The sequence below is a fragment of the Bubalus kerabau genome, chromosome 20 (assembly GCF_029407905.1).
Source record: "Bubalus kerabau isolate K-KA32 ecotype Philippines breed swamp buffalo chromosome 20, PCC_UOA_SB_1v2, whole genome shotgun sequence".
Lineage (NCBI taxonomy): Eukaryota > Metazoa > Chordata > Mammalia > Artiodactyla > Bovidae > Bubalus > Bubalus kerabau.
The window spans coordinates 61,277,332-61,293,549 of NC_073643.1; the positions used below are offsets into that span (position 1 = coordinate 61,277,332).

Genomic DNA, 16,218 nt, shown 5'->3' on the forward strand with positions numbered 1-16,218 from the left:
CCCCCCAGCACTGGCTTGGGCCTGGCATGCTCTGGGTGTGAGTGGCGGGGGCAGGAGTGTTCTTTGCGCCCTTTGCAGGATGTCAGAGAGCCTCACAGAGCGGTCTTCCCCCTGCCTAGCAGAACCCCCAGTTTTATAGCTTTGAGCTGGAGCTGCCCCTGCTCCTCATGTGAGTAAAAGATGGATGCTTGTGTCCTGACTAATAAAACGTGGGGAAGCGCGGGATGACTTTCTGCCATCTCTGGGGAACGTGCGCTTCAGAGGACGACTCTTTCCCCGCTGGTGGTCTTTGGGTCTGGTTTCCTGTTCGTCCTAAAAGAGGCTATTCCCGCTAGCAAGGGAACAGGCTTTCTAACCTGAAATCTGACCCGTGGGTGTTTTGTCCCTTGGAGCCTTGGCCAAGAAACGGCTGAAGAACCTCCGCTCGGTCTGTGCAGCGGCTGTCCCGGACCAGCCTGTGAGAGCCACTCGCCCGAGCCGGCTCAGGGGCCGTGTTCTCCGACACTGATTGGCTCGGCTAATGGTCACTTTGAGTCTTCGGGTTTTCTATGATTTAGGGCTCTCTGATTTTCTCTTTGCTCCTCTGAGAAGAGGGCATTCTATTTCCTACCTGGCGGGGCTGCTCTGGGGCCAAATGTCCTCAGTGGTCAGGAAGCTTCGCCACCTTTCACTGCTGTGCGTTCAGGGACCACCCGTGTGCCTGGTAGGGCCTGGCAGCCCCAGGTGGCCGTGGAGAGCTGGCTTCTGGCCGCCTGCACGGAGGCGCTGGCAGCTGGAGAGCCTGCCGGGGGCGGCCTGCTGCACCGTCAGGCTCCAGGCCCAGAGCAGCTCTGGTCGCTAGGCCTGGTGAGAGGACGCAGGCCCAGAGTCGGTGCCGCCCCACGGGGCTGGGGCAGCGGGACGGCCTTGGAGCTTCCTGGGAAGCAGGATGTGATTCCCGGCAGGTGGGCTCGAAGTGAGTCCTGGAGAGTCAGGTGCCCAGGGAAGGGTTGGCAGTCCTGTGGAGTCCGGCAGGCATTCGGGACCGGGAAGAGACATGGCTGGGATGGGGGTTTTGCTAGATTCTGGCAGGATCGGGGAGCCTCTTAAAAGTCCTGTGTTGAGAAGCTCCTCAAGTTCCCAGAGCAGGTGCCAGGGGTCTCTGCTTCTCAGGACCCTTATTGAGTTGATCAGTTGATGAGGGCCCCGGGGGGAGGTGGTGATGAGGTGTTTGCAGCTGCCTTAGGAAGCGAGACTGACTCCTGAGCCTTCTCTTGTGCAGGGGGGACAAGACATCCTGTCTATGATGGGCCAGCTCATGAAGCCCAAGAAGACGGAGATCACAGGTGAGACGAGACGCAGTGCTGGGGGCCGGAGCCTGGCGGTGCGTGGGATCCTGCCCCTCCTGACAGCGGGGGCTGCGCTGGATCCTCATGCGCATCCCGAGAGGGAGACAGGCGGTCACGGGCGCGTCCCGCCAGCAGCGTATTGCCCGCTCGCCTTGGTGGCTCCTGCCTGCCTCCCCGGGTGAGGCTGCAGGCTGCCTGCCCCTTTTGGGCCTCTGATTTACTTGCTCCTCTTGCCAACTGTATGCTCCTCTTTTTTCGAATTACCACAGATAGCTTGGTTACTTGAAAACTGTCAACGTTAAAGCTGTTTTCTTGCAAATTTCAGCCAGTGGCACGATGTGAACCCCCAGAGCAGTGTCCTTACCGTAGCATGGTCTCTCCAGCCCCGCCTCTTAGCTGTGGTGGAAGGTGTTGGGTGTGTGGGCTGCTCCCCCCTGCTGATGGTGCAAGTGCTGGTTTGGAGAATGAAAACCATGACCTTGGACAGTTATTCAGCTTTTGAGATGCTCGTCCCTCTTCAAGCTCTGAGATGGGACCTCTCCTCAGACCTTGTCATTCTTCACAGGTTTTCCTCCAGAGAGGATTCTGAACGCACCCTATTCCTTCTAGGCGCTTGATTGAAAGTTAATTAACCGAAGCTTTGTCACACAGGCCACGAGAAAGGGTCATTTACTCAGTGTAGCACAGGGGAATTTGCATATGAAAACTGCCCATCTTCCAGGAGGGTGTGAGATAATAAGGCCCGGTGGGGAGTGTGACAGACCAGACCAGGGGTGTGCGCCCTGGTGAAGACAAGCGTGTACAAACTTAACACACCTTCGGGGGAGCGTGCCAGGGTTCTGGCTTTTAGGCAACGTTAGCGCTATTTTCAGATGAGACTGAAGCCTGGAGTGGGGTTGTAGCCTGATGGTGGGGTCACACAGCTCACACTCAAGCCCAGCTCTAAACTTGGGCTTGGGTGGGATTCGGAGGGAGTGAAGAGAAAGGCGATCGCCTCCCCACGGCACTGACCCTGCCCGTCACCCTCATCCACTCCTAGATAAACTCCGGGGGGAGATCAACAAGGTGGTGAACAAGTACATTGACCAGGGCGTGGCCGAGCTGGTCCCGGGCGTGCTTTTCGTGGACGAGGTCCACATGCTGGACATCGAGTGCTTCACCTACCTGCACCGCGCGCTCGAGTCCTCCATCGCCCCCATCGTCATCTTCGCGTCCAACCGAGGCAACTGCGTCATCAGGTACCTGCCCCCCCGCCCCCAGGCTCCTCAGTGTCTCCAGGGTCACGTCACCCCGTCGCGCCGCCCGTCGAGGTGGGGAGGAGGGCGCCCTGTTCATCCTGAGGGAAATGCTCGGAGTAGCTTGATTTCACTCGAGCAGTCACCCTGTTTCTGCATGTGAGGGCTTCCTCGTGGTAACTGGGGTTCCCATGGGTGTGACTTGGTCATCTGGTTGGAGCGGGCAAAGGAAAGGTCGGGTGGGCCAGCCCTCAGCCACACGGCTGTGTTGACTTCCGTCCCACGTGAGCTCCCCAAGGTGTGTGTTGTGAGTTCACTTTTCAGATGAGGAACCAGAATGACAGCATCATGTGCCCCTGGCCACAGATAGGACGAGAACCCTGGCCTCTGACAGTGAATCCTGTCCTTTCTTTCTGGCCCAAACCTTTTCTTGGGGCCACACTGGTACCTCCCTCCCAATCCCCAAGGCCCACCTTCAAGAAGGGAGCCCAGGGGCGTTCCTGGTGGTCCAGTGGTTAAAATCTGCCTTGCAGTGCAAAGGACATGGGCTCTTTCCGTGGTCCAGCAAGATCCCATGTGCTGCAGGACAGCAGAACCTGTGCAGCGTGGCTACTGACGTGCCCAAGGGCACATGCTCTTCAACAGGGGAAGCCACCTCAGTGAGAGCTGGAGAGCAGCCCCCACTCAGCGCAACTAGAGAAAGCCCACACGCAGCAACAAAACCCAGCTCAGCCAAAAACAAGGGAGAGCTTTAGAAAAGGAAGGGCGCCCAGAGGCCTCACCCCTCCAGCGCCCGAGCGAGCGCCGGTGTGCCCAGCCGTTGGCTGCCGTGTTCTGCACGCCCTGCGTGTCGGGCCTGCTCCCGGCAGTGCTGGGGCACCACGGGGTGGGGCAGGGCCTCTGCAAGCCCGCCACACGGTGGTGAGGGCGGCAGGGCCCGGAGACTGCGTGCTCCTGGCCCAGGGGGGGCGGGAATCTGAAGAGAGACCCCAAGACCATCAATGTCTCAGCACAGAGCTGCAGCCAAAGCGAGTGAGGAGCCTAGGCCAATGCGCACCCTAGACCCGCCTCTGCAGAGGAGCTCTGTCTCCGCTGAGCTTGTACGGCGGCCGTGCTGTTGGCTCTGGGGCAGCCCCCGCTCAGGTGGCCATTCTCGCCCAGGATGAGGATCTGTGTGCACGCTGCCCATGCAGCGCCGGCATCGTGCGGCCCCTCTGAATCCCTGTCGTGCTGTCTTGTTAAGAGCACTGCTCACCACCGTCACAGCTGTCTTCTGGTCTTGAAGGGAAGGCAGCTTGGACCAGGTCCAGGCCAGCCAGGGCCTGGCCACCTGGGCAGCACCTGGAAACGACGCCTGGCCTGGTGTCTGGTGTCGGCCACGCAGACCCTGTGTATGTTTTCTGGACTTTGCTCCGGTGGGGCCTGGCTTCAATGTGACTGCGGGCAGACAGGCCCAGCCTGGACAGATGGCGCCCCCGCCGAGGGAGCCCCGCGGCCGGAGCCGACCCGGCCGAGAGCTGGGCTGAGAGCGCTCAGGACCAGAGTCCTCTTCGTCTCATGCCATCTAGGGAAAAAGAGGCACGGGAGGGTGGCCCTGACCTCAGAACCCGCCCAGTGGGGCCTGGGGAGCTTGGCCTCAGCCCCACCCAGAAGCATGTGTGTTCCAGAAACCATTTTCTCTAATACGTTGTCTGAAAGAAACTTTGTACCTAAGAGTCAGAGCTTGAATACATTTCCACAGTCTTTGGTCTTTAATTCCTGAGAAGTGCTTAGTATTTTTTAAGCAGAGGGTTTTTTGTTTTTTTTTTTTCTGTTTAAATTTTTAGTTTTATGGACTCAAAACCAAAAGAAAAAATTTTAACACATATTGATAAATTCTGTTCCTTTGTGGTTTTTTCCCTAATCTTTTTTTCTCTAGAGTTTTTATATTTACTATCTCTGGAATGAAGATAATTTATCATGAGTGTGGTAAAATTGGGGATATTTTAGGATGGCGAATTGAGGTCTTTTAAACTTTTCCCAGGAGAATCTCTAAATAGGTTTTAAAAAGAGAAATATATAGCCTAAACAGAATTAAATAACTGAAAATTAAATGTAGTTTTTAAAGGTTATTTTGTTTAATATGACAATTACAGGTATACCAAGTACTAAGATTTTAATCATGATAGAATTTTATCTTTATAATTCTTTATTATTATTTTTAGAAATATTTGTTGGTGAAAAAGATTTATTTTTTTTCTAATGGTGTCTTAATGTTTTGTATTTGCTACTAGTCTGCTTCCTTTTTTGTTTGAAAAGGTCTTAATTATTTTTATGTATTAGATTTAACAATTTCTTCTTTGTGGTAAAATGCACATAACATAGTGCCGTTCTAGTTATTTTGTTGGGGAGGGAATTGGGGGCCTGCTGCTGTGCCTTCCAGACGTGCAGGCAGGAGCCCCGGCTCGGCCCACTGGGCTTCCAGACGCGGCTGAAGCCTGGCACGTGTGCCACACGTTTCTGCCCGGCACACAGCCCATTGGAAGCTGGTGCTGTTCAACCCGGTGGGGTGGCCATTCACTGGTTTGGCTAAGGATTCGAGAGAGAGACAGGCAAAGGATATGATTGGACAGTTCCCAAAAGAAATAAAATAACTAAGGAACCTAAGGGAAGGCATTCACATGATCCATTAATAGTCAAGGAAAGGCAAATTGAGATGAGGCGTCAGGCCTTCCTTTCCTGGACCTGCAAGCAGCACACTGTTAGGCTGCTCCGTGCTGGCTGCAGGGTAGCGGGGCCCGATCGCTCCTGCGGCTGCAAAAATGAACGCAGGCCTCCGTTCACCCATTCATGTTTAGGGAGATATTCAGGGCTGTGTCGGCTCTGTGGGAGATGCTGAGGAAATGCTGACGGCAGTGTGCCTGAAACACCGTTAATTACGGCAGCAGCGCCAGGGGCCACCACGCGAGTGCCCAGTGGTGTGGGCCCAGCGAGACTCACCATGGGCCGTTAATACTGAAACAACAGGGACAGAAGCCACCCAAACGGATTTGCACACTTCGGGTAACATGAGAGGGCGTGGCAGGTGCCGGTACGAACAGTCTCGATGTGATTCCAGTTGGCTTTTCTCCTCCTCCCCCAGTTTCCTGTGGTGTTGATATTTGCAAAAACAATGACGTGGTTTCTAATGGCACCTGAGTTAGTCTGTGTCCTCTGCAGTCCTGCTTCTGACTCTCAGGACGAGAACTAGCTGCTCTGTTATCACCGGGGCCTCAGCCATGTTTCCACTGTCCAGAGAGGCCTGAGTGACGTGGAACTTGTTGGCCTTGCAGGGGCACGGAGGACATCACCTCTCCTCACGGCATCCCTCTCGACCTTCTGGACCGAGTGATGATCATCCGGACCATGCTGTACACCCCACAGGAGATGAAACAGGTGGGCAGCCCCACCCCCTTCTCCCCTTGCTCGCCCTCTGGGTCCCTGACACCGAGCAGGACGGCGCCCGTAAGTGGCCCTGGCCCCCCACTGCCCCCCACAGAGCTGCCGGCCACGGGCATGTCTCTGTGCTCCCAAGCCTTGGCCCACCTGAATGATGTGCGAGCCAACAGGGCATTGCCTCCAGTGTCCCAGAGGCTCAGCTGCCGGGAGTCCTGGCAGTCCTCTCTTCTACTCCATCCCACCTGGTAACCTTCGGACACGGACAGTGGGAAAACCAACAGGAGGACCGCCAGTAAGGTCCCAGCTCTGAGAGAGGCGGCAGAGCCCACTCAGTGATGGGCCCGCCCAGGCGCCGGCCCACCGGAGCCCACAGCAGCCTGGCTCCCGCAGGCAGAGCCCAGGTCCCAGCAGAGGACGTGTGGGTGGGGGTCGTGGAGTGAGGCTCACAGGAAAGGCGCGCAGGGAGCGCTGAGCTCAGGGCCCGCACGGCGGCTCCGCCTGTGCTGAATCAGGAGAGGTGACGGCCGCGGGACTGGCCTCGTCCCCAGGGCGCAGCCCCAGCTCTCCATGCAGAGACGGAGCCGCAGCCACATGCCCGCAGCCTTGGCAGCCCCGTCCCTCTGGCCTTCCGAGCCATCCTCTCCCCCTGTGCTGGCTGAGCCCTGCGTGGCGATTCCAGGACACAAAGCCGGCCGTGCAGTGCGGGGCCCAGCCATCTGCTGTGCCCACCCTGACCCCAGACAGTCTTGCTGGGGCATAGGTCTCTCACTGTGGGTCAGTGTATGGCCACGGCTGGGGACCTGGAGTGGCCCAGGGCCGCACTGACATCCGGGGGACTCTGCCAGACCCTCTCCTCCAGAGCACTCAGATGGGGTACTGAGTCGTTCGATCCCGTCGCTCGGGGTAGGGCGGACAGTTACTACTGGTGTTCTTAAAGAGCGGGTGCTGAGATGTAGACTGGTTAGCTTGCCCAGGTTCACACGGCCCATCTGTGGCAGGACTGGGTCTGGGACCCAGGCTGTCTCATCCTGAAGCCCCTTACCTGAAGTCTGTGCCACCAGCCTCCTCCCCATAAGAAGTGTCCCATCTGGAGGGAGTCTCTGTGGCAGTTGGCCAGCAGGCCGCTCCTTTCGGAGCTCAGAGGGTCTCTCCTGGACCCTGCGCAGCAGCCCCCCCCGCCTGCCTGTGGCCTGTCTGGCCTGGCCCTGCGTGTCTTGTGGACCAGCGCCCAGGAGGCCCGTGATGTGTAGAGCCAGAGCTCTCCCTGTGTGATCACACGGATCGCACCCCGGTGGTTGTGGTTGACGGCAGCAGCTGGGTGGGAGATGGGGTCCACGGCTGGAGGCCTTGTCCCCACATGAGAGTCTCTTGGTCTTGGATGAATGCTGGGTCGAAGCCAAGGCTTTCACTGATCAGGAGCAGAAGCAGAGGAGACACCGGCCCCTTTCTCACCCCAACCGTCGTGGCTGGGGCGGCGCCCTGTGCCCCACGGCGCTCTGTGGCTGCGTGGTGTCCTCTGTGGGCCTCCGCCTCTGCTCACGGGACAAGCGCTCCCTCCTCTTGGGGCCGTTGGGAGGCCCCAGGGAGAGCGCGGGAACTCAGGGAGGAGTGACTGCTGCTCACAGGCTCCTCAGCAGCTTTCAGTGAGCAGGGCTCCAGGCTGGCATCGCAAGATCAGCCAGCCAGCCTCTGTGGCTTCCTTTCCACCCGGAGCATGCTGCCCTACCCACCCCCACCCCACCCCACCCCGCCGCATGTGCGTGCTGCCCCAGGGTCCACAGGCTCAGCGGGGGGCCTCTTCTTGGGCTTTCTCTTGGGCGAGGAGATGACAGACCAGCTCCAGGACAAACCTGACGTTGCTTATACCATTCAGGGGACAGTCTCAGCATTTCTACTGGAGCTTGGGTGGGTTTTTTAAAACCAAAATGATGTAACTTGTGTACTCTGCCACCAGCGCCGACACCCTCATAAACTATCCCTTGCAGGTTATTAAATGATTAAAGATCTAATTTATGAACTGTCACTGGTGAGCGGTCTGGAGCAGGAGCTCCTGGCATTGCTGTGACCTGCTCCAGAGAGAGCGAGAGCGCAGCATCCCTGACACCCTCCAGTGTTGGCCGCTCGGGCTGGGCTCTCCCCACCAGGCTCCAGGACCCCGTGTCCACATCTCCCTAGAGTTCCTGAGGCCCCGGGGACTTCTTGTGGCAGACCCAGCTGTTGGTGAGCAGCTCTTTTTACGCGAAAGTGCAGAGCTGCTCTGCTCTGACGGGCGTGACCAGAGGGGTGTCCTTTGGCGGGAGCCTTCCACCCCTGCTTTCCCGCCGTCTGCGTGCCCGTCTGGTGACGTCTCTGCTCAGCTGCGCTTCTGCAGCCCAGATGGGCCCCTCGTGCACCCAGGTGCTTGTGACTGAGGTCACACCTGGCAGCCCCCGGCTGAGCCGACGTTTGATGTGGCCAGTGCAGCGTCTGTGAGATATTTGAGTGGACAGCACTCTAGCGCTCAGGACATTTCGTACAGAAGTCTGAGTTGAGACCTTCCTGCCAGCACCTGGCCCTTGGCCCTGGCGGCACCGCTTACTGCAGAGGGGCTGCCTTCCCATCCACTGCGCCCCTGCCCGCTCTCCACTCACGTCTGCAGGCCTGCTTCCGAGCTGGGCCTTCCCTGCGGACAGCTCCTGACCCTCTGGTCCCTCTGCCCTGTGACGCTGTAGCCTGGGCTCAGCCTTTCCCGCCTCCATGGCTGTGTCCCCCTCTGCCCTGGTGACGCTGTAGCCTGGGCTCAGTCTTTCCCGCCTCCATGGCTGTGTCCCGGGTACGTCTTTATGGCTTTAATTTAAACAAGGGCTTCTTGATATCTTGTTTACGAAGCTGCCAGAGTGAAAAATTCCTGTATTATACGAGGCTCAACGTCCCCGAGTTATCTCAGCACACAACACGCAGCATCATTACCCCGCTGCCCCTTATCACTCGGCGCTGCCGCGCGGCCAGGGCCCCAGCGCCGTGCGCGCTGCCGTCCCTGCCCAGCCTGCCTCCCGCCAGCCCCCAGGGTCTTCAGCGCACGTGCGCCAGCCTGCTCTTGACAGACGTGATATCGCCCAGTGATGTTATGAGGGCTGCTGAGTCTTTAAAAGTAACTTTTTAAATGTATTTAACCATCATTTGTCAGGCAGAGAAAGGGTGTCCCTCCCTGCCTTACAAGTGGCGGTGCCCGCCCTGGGGAGGGGGGTTGGCTGCCCTGAGGGAGCCCCTGAGGGGCGAGGCGAGGAGGCACCAGCTGCCTCCTGTGGGCCTGTGGCTGCGTCCCCCAGGGGTGCGACGCCCACAGTGCCCACGGGAGGCTCTGCCCCATCCGCCCGGGTTGGGCCTCTATGGTCTCAGGAGGTGGCACGAGAATGCTGAGGTCGGCCACTGTTGATCACAGTTTTTCTCCCAAAGATCATTAAGATCCGAGCCCAGACAGAGGGGATCAACATCAGTGAGGAGGCGCTGAACCACCTGGGGGAGATTGGAACCAAGACCACCCTGAGGTGAGCTGGCTCCCGGGCCCTGGCTGGATGGGGCCCCGCCCGGCCCAGGGCCAGAACGGCCTGCTGGCAGTGTTGGGAAAGCTGAGCGGCAGCAAGTCCTCCGTCCCGAGGTGGGCCCCCTGCCCGGCAGCCCCTGGGGTGCAGGAGGGGGGCAGGACTGGACACGGGGGCGGGGCAGGTGGCCCCCTGCAGCCCCGGCGCCTCTACCTGGTGGGCGGGGAGGAGCGCTGACAGGCGGCTGTCCTGACTGCTCCCAGCGGCCAGAAGTCGGTTGCTGTGGAGGGTGCCCCTCGGTGTCCTGATCCCTTCCTGTGAGTCACAGCTTCTCAGTGCTTAGCCCAGCCTGGTTCCCTTGGCGTCAGCCCCTCACTTCTAAGGGGGACGCAGAGCTGCACGCTGGCTGGGTGGCATGGTCGTGCAGAAGCGCCAGACGTGCTCGCCTCTGGATGGCGCGTGTGCTCTCGGGCCCGTGCCCCTCTGCCCGCCGTGTGCCCCGCCCGTCTGGACCCTGGCGTCGGCGCCCACCACTGCGTGGCCCCAGGTCGCGGCCCTCCCTGCAGTGCGGCTGCCGCCCGCGAGCACTGCAGGCGGTGAGAGTCAGGCGGCAGGGCTTACAGCTGTTGGAGACTTCTGGCTCCTCTGGTGGGGTGCTGGGTCCAGCTCTCTGGGAAGTGACCACTGTCCCTGTCTGCTGTGTCTGCAGCAGCTGGCACAAGCTCCCAGGGCTCATGAGCACTCCTGCCGGCATGGGCAAGGGCTCCTGCCCATGGCCCCGGCTCACCCCCGCTCTGGCCGCTGTAGGTACGCCGTGCAGCTGCTGACCCCGGCCAACCTGCTGGCCAAGATCAACGGGAAGGACGGCATCGAGAAGGAGCACGTGGAGGAGATCAGCGAGCTCTTCTACGATGCTAAGTCCTCAGCCAAGATCCTGGCCGACCAGCAGGACAAGTACATGAAGTGAGGCGACCGAGGGCCTCTGCATGGGGACTGTGGTCAGCCAGGCCCCGGCCCAGCCGTGGACAGGAGGCTCCAGCCACGCTGGGTGCTGTCCCCACCCGGGTGGACAGTAGCACTGTGAGGTTGGCATGGAAATGTTTCCTTTAAATTATTGTAACTCCTCCCGTGGCTGCTTTGAAGGAACCCTGCCGCTGGTGTGTTTTCTAATAAATCCTGATAGGTTATTTTGATGACATCTGACTCCCTTGATTTTTTTTTTTTTTAGATTTTATTTTATTTTTAAACTTTACAATATTGTATTGGTTTTGCCAAATATCGAAATGAATCCGCCACAGGTATACATGTGTTCCCCATCCTGAACCCTCCTTCCTCCCTCCCTATACCATTCCTCTGGGTCATCCCAGTGCACCAGCCCCAAGTATCCAGTATCGTGCATCGAACCTGGACTGGCGACTCATTCCATATGTGATATTATACGTATTTCAATGCCATTCTCCCGAATCATCCCACCCTCTGTCTCTCCCACAGAGTTCAAAAGACTGTTCTATACATCAGTGTCTCTCTTGCTGTCTCGTATACAGGGTTATCGTTACCATCTTTTTAAATTCCATATATATGCGTTAGTATACTGTATTGGTGTTTTTCTTTCTGGCTTACTTCACTTTGTATAATAGGCTGTGCTTTGGAACAGCTGGAGAGGTGGAGGGCTGAAGACGGCCCAGCGGTCCCTGGCGGCCAGCTCCTCGCCGCCGAGCACATGTTGTATGCGCTGAGCCCGCGGCGCACACCCTGGGCTCTCTGCACATGTCCTCGGCGGTCAGCTCTCTGCTGTCCACCCCAGGAGCCACCCAGCGCCCATGTCACACCTGTGGCTGCCTCGTCTCCGATGACCCGGACAGTTTTGAAGAGTGCTGGTCAGGTACCCTGTCATAGTGCCCTTAGTGGGGCAGGTTTGGTGTTTTTCTCGTGATTAAACTGGGATTAAGGGTCACTAGGAGAAGAGCGCTGGGCGTTTCCATCAGGCCCCGTCGGGCGTGCCCGCTGGCGGGACTCCTGGCTGCTGTGCTGGCGTGGGCCCTGGCCCGGGCGCGCCGTCGGGTTGCTCTGTCCGCCTTCCTCACCGTCCTCCTTGGAAGGCGTCTCTGAGCCCAGCCCTCCCAGGGGGCGGCACCTTCACTTCACCTCCTGGAGGCTGAGTGTCTTTGCCCCAGAGACCATCTGTTCTCTTTTGTGTCAAGATGGACTTCTGGAGTTTTTTCTTTTATTATTTAATTTCTTTGGCTGCACTGGGTCTTGGTTGTGGCATGGAGTTCCCCAGCCAGGGCTTGAACATGGCCCCCTGTGTTGGGAGCATTGAGATGTAGCCACTGGACCACCAGGGAAGCCCCTGGTTTTTTACTATATGCTTCAGGGTTATAACCCAGTACGACGTTATTTTGTTGCTCAAGTACCTCAGCTTTGACCACTGGGATCCCTTTCAGTTGGACCCTGCCCCTGAACCATGCCCCCGTCACGGGGATGACGTCTTTCATCAGGCCCTGGGAGGGAGGGCCCACGGCGCGTGGGCAGACGCTGCCTGGGTGCCCTTGCCGGGCAGGAGGACCACGGCGCGCTCTGCCGGGCCGGCCCTTGTCCCTGTGCCCACCGGGGGCAGCGCCCGGCGCAGGAGCAGCGCCTCACGGGCAGGGTCCTGGGTGCTTCCGTGTGCACCAGAGGGGCCCACCGAGACGGGGATCCTCAGCACCACTGTAAGTCAGCCGCACGCACCCCCGTCACCGGAGCTGAGCGGGAATCCAGGCGGGAGGGCGGAGTGCCGGGGTCCTCGAAGCCCCGCTGCCAGCATGGGTCTTGTGTGGGCCCTGCTGCTCCCCAGCATGGGGGTCCTGAGGTGGGGGGTGTGAGGGAAGTGGGCACAGGGAGGGGTGGTGGGGTGCTTCCTGAGGCCAGGGCTGTGCGCGCTGGCCTTACCTGGCTACCCTCTCCCCCGAGTCCGCGCCCATGTCTCTGGTCTCCCAGCTTAAGGCGCGCCGGACCCACAGAAGCGTGAGCCGAAGATGAAGACACAGCGACCGCTCGCCCTGCTGGGCCGCGATGCCGCGCGCCTCCTCCCACATGCTCGCAGCGTGGGCACTGGGCTGGGGGTCCCCTGCCCAGCCAGTGACGATTTGTCAGGTGGTTGGAGGCCATGCTCCTCAGTGTGCTGAGCTGTCGGGGGTGGGCCCTCGAGCCCTGGGGAGGATGGGCGCGTGTTCACTGCCCCCTGTCCACACTCCCCAGGTCTCTTGGCCTTGGTGGTGCCCAGAGAGATGGTCTGCTCGTCCGTCGGCACTCACAGTGAGGGAGACGGGTCTGGACAGGTAGGAAGGCTGGGTTAGTTTAATTTCCCTCCTATTTTTCCCAGCAAAGCTTGTGATTATTACATTAATCTTCCAGGCGAAGTTTTTACGACCAATCCCTCGCCGACAATGAGAAGTTTCTCCATCCATTACCAAGAGGGAAACAGACCCTGGTGGGGAGGGAAATATTTGTTACATCTTATCTGGCTGACACATAATCTACCAACAATTACAGCAGCCCCATTTTTTGCACTATTTCAGCTCCGACGTGAAGAACTGTTGTAATGTTAGCGTGAGGCAGGGAGGGGGCTGTTGGTAGGAAGTGGCTAATCTTCCACGCTCGGGTCCCAGGCTGTCCTGGGTGCCTCCCAGCAAGCCCGATGGGTGAGCTGCCTGTATCCCAGCTCCCTGCTCCTGTGCTAATGGCCAGGAATGCATGTGAGGGCCCGGGGCCTAAGGGCTCTTAAAGGGAGGGCCCTGCTTCCATTTTCTCAGCCCACGTCTTTTCACCACCACACCTGTTAGGTTACACCCCCAAGATTGGTTCTTAGAGAATATTGGTTTTTAGAACTAAACAGATGATGGTGACTTCTTGGCTAGCAGACCTTTCTCAACCCTCTTTCTAATAAAATGGAGCGCCAGAGTGGTGGGGGTGCATTCCCTGTTGGACCACCCCCCACTCAGACCCCAGCAGGCGTTGCCCAGGAGAGCAACAGATACAGGTGCCCCACAGCGTCTGCGCCAGCCTGAGCAGCGCCTGCTCTGGAGGGTCCCGGCAGAGGTGATAGGTGGGCGGGAGCAGGGGTCCGGGGGGGCCCGGCAGGCAGGGGTGCAGCAGCTTGGGTTGTCTTTGACCCTTGCCTTTGATCCCTCTGGTTCTTGAGCTTTGGTTTCCTCCTGTGAAGATGGGTTGGTGTGCAGACTTGGGGGGTCTGCTGTGGCTGCATCAGGCACTCCATTTACTGAGATTCAGTCAAGAGTCCCGACCCCTGTCCCTCTTGGAGGAGGAGGAGGCCACACACTTCATCCAACAGGAGCCAGAAGTGGCTGGGCGCTGGGCCCTGCCCGTCCTGGTCCTGACAGCTCATCCTGGGAAGGCTGGAGGTCCCCTGCTGCTGGACCCGTCAGGCCCACAGGCTGGAGAGGGGAGAGAGCCGGCAGGGGTCTGGGCCTTTCCCTCAATGTCCACTACTTCCAGGAAGGGTATGCCGGCCCTCGCTGCCCCCTGGCCCCCTCTTCAATGAGGTGCAGGCAGGGCTGGGCAACGGGGATGGGGGCGCTGGTTTCCCGCTCTGTCCCAGCCTAGCCCGGCCCTTTGGCGTCTGGAAACGGGCCCGCTGAGAGTAGACCTGGGTCCACTCATCCCGTCCTTGTCCTGCCTCCGTTTCCTGGGGACAGCAGGCCCCGGGGAAGGGGTGCCAGGGCGGCCGCAGGGCTGGCTGTCGCCGGCTGGCCCCGTCACCCTGGCCGTCACTCGCGGCAGGCGCGGTGATTAATGGCCAGGCTGTGTCGCCCGGGCCGCCGTCAGCGCGCGTCTGCGGCGATGGATGCGCTGTCAGGCGCCGGCCCGCGCTGACCCCGGCCCGGCCGGCGCGATCAATGGGCGGCGCGCGCGGCGGCTGGGCCGGCGCGATAAGATGCGCCGATGGGCGCCCGCCGGCCGCCCGTTCGACATCGCCGTCGCCGTGTGATTAATGGGGACGCGGCGGTGCGGGGACGCACGCGCGCACGGGGCTGGCGGTCCCAGGACACGCGTGCGCCGCCCTGCGCGAGGGCTGGGCGCGGGGACCGCCGTTCGGCCTCCGCCCGCGGGCCGCCAGCCTCTCCCCATGGCCCGGCGTCTGAAAACCTGGGGTCTGGCCCGATCGCCCGCATTCTCCCCTGGCCCCATGCGCGAGGGCGTACAGGCTCCAGACAGCCGACGGCATATGGCCCGGGAGGAGCACGGGCCGGTGCTGCGGGGGCGGTAGGGCGGCTTCCGCGAGGAGGTGACGGGGGCGAGCAGCAGCCGGGCTCGCACCAGGCCCTCCTACCCCTTTCCCGAGTCTGCAGCCGGCCGGCCGCGCGCCCCGCGCCTCTGCGAGGCCACAGCGCCCCCACGCGGCGCCCGCGCACAGCGCCGGGGCGGCCAAGCCCGGCTGGTTCCCCGCGACGGAGACCAAGCCCATGGAGGGGCAGGGAAGGAGCGTGCGTCCCACGGGGCAAAGAGCATCCGGAAACCTTACTGAACCCGGCTTTTAATTTTAAAAGTTTCCCTTGCCTCCTGCCGTCAGCCACCCTCTGCTCTCTAGCATTTTTATTAGGGAGATTTTCCGCCTCCACTCCTTTGCACTTTTTTTATTCGCTCAGGGCAGTGCGATGCCCACCCCCCGTGCCCCGGGTCTGTTTCGGGGCAGGGGAGTTGGGGGCACAGCCCAAGGGGCCCCATGGGACTGTCTGGACCCCAGCACGAGCAGGTGGTGAGGTCGGTGCAGAGCCTTCTGCTGACCCTTGGACAGGACAGGCCCACCCACGTCCCCTGCGCTTCCGGAGGACTCAGCCTGGTGGGGAGCTGGCCCAGTGAACGCCTTCAGGAGAGCGGGCCGGGGAGGGTGTGGGGCAGGCAGGGGTGGGGGTGGCAGTGGGCCTGGGGCAGGCTGGCTGGGCGCACCCCAGGAGGCTCCTGCGTGGAGGGGTGGCAGCCTTCCCCAGGCCCCTCTCCTTGCCCCACAGAGGCCTCTAGCAGAGGCACCTGCGGGAGCTTCCCGGGGTGTTTCTTCTCAGGTGGGTGGGAGGAGCCCACCCTCCAGGAAAGGCCCCGAGTGGGGAGCGAGGGCAGGGGTCTCCAGGGCTCTGTTCCGCCACAGGCAGAGCACAATCGCCCGGCGGGGAGGGCTGCTGCGCTCCGCCAGTGGGGGGGGCTCCTCTGATGGAGCTCCTGGGGGTCGTGACAGGGCACCCTGCCTCTCATGCTTCAGTGCCAGCTTCTGCAGGCCAGGCCCGAGCACCCATCCCCCCCAGGGTCCAACCTGCCTTGCTGGCACACCCCCTCAGAAATGTTTCCCAGATGAGACCAGGGCCAGGGCTCCATGTGGACAGCTCAGCAGGAAGGCCCTGTCCACGTGTCATGGGGGGCCCCTGAGGCGGCGGGCGTGGAGGGCCTGGGGTGCGGCCTTGTCTGGACAAGAGCAACAGCTCACAACACGGGCTCACACCACTGTGGAAACACCTACTGTTCAGCTCGATGGAAACAGCTGGAAACTCGTCTGCACGGCACATTCCAGGGAGCGGCCACCGCTGCCCCCAGTGCTGGGGGTCCAGGGCAGAGCGGAGACCGCCGAGGCAGGAGTCTGTCAGCAACCAGGTGGGGAAGGACACGTGCCACAGCCAAGGCCTGGACTTGAAGTGCTGGAAGCTGCTACGCTTATAGCAGTTGGTC

At 60.4% G+C, this 16,218-nt stretch overlaps 1 protein-coding gene across 2 annotated transcripts in view; it reads left to right on the top strand.

The window, feature by feature from the left end:
* Positions 1-10,688, top strand: part of RUVBL1 (RuvB like AAA ATPase 1) — a 31,531-nt gene extending 20,843 nt beyond the window's left edge. The window contains exons 7-11 of one of the 2 annotated variants that reach the window (XM_055557008.1): positions 1,262-1,325; positions 2,368-2,566; positions 5,875-5,977; positions 9,402-9,507; positions 10,309-10,446. In XM_055557008.1, coding sequence (XP_055412983.1) covers positions 1,262-1,325; positions 2,368-2,566; positions 5,875-5,977; positions 9,402-9,470 — 435 coding nt within the window. In that variant the 3' untranslated portion in view covers positions 9,471-9,507; positions 10,309-10,446. Of the gene's footprint in view, positions 1-1,261; positions 1,326-2,367; positions 2,567-5,874; positions 5,978-9,401; positions 9,508-10,308 lie in introns of both variants that reach the window. The other variant, XM_055557007.1, reaches the window with a different exon arrangement.
* The last annotated feature ends 5,530 nt before the right edge of the window (positions 10,689-16,218 follow it).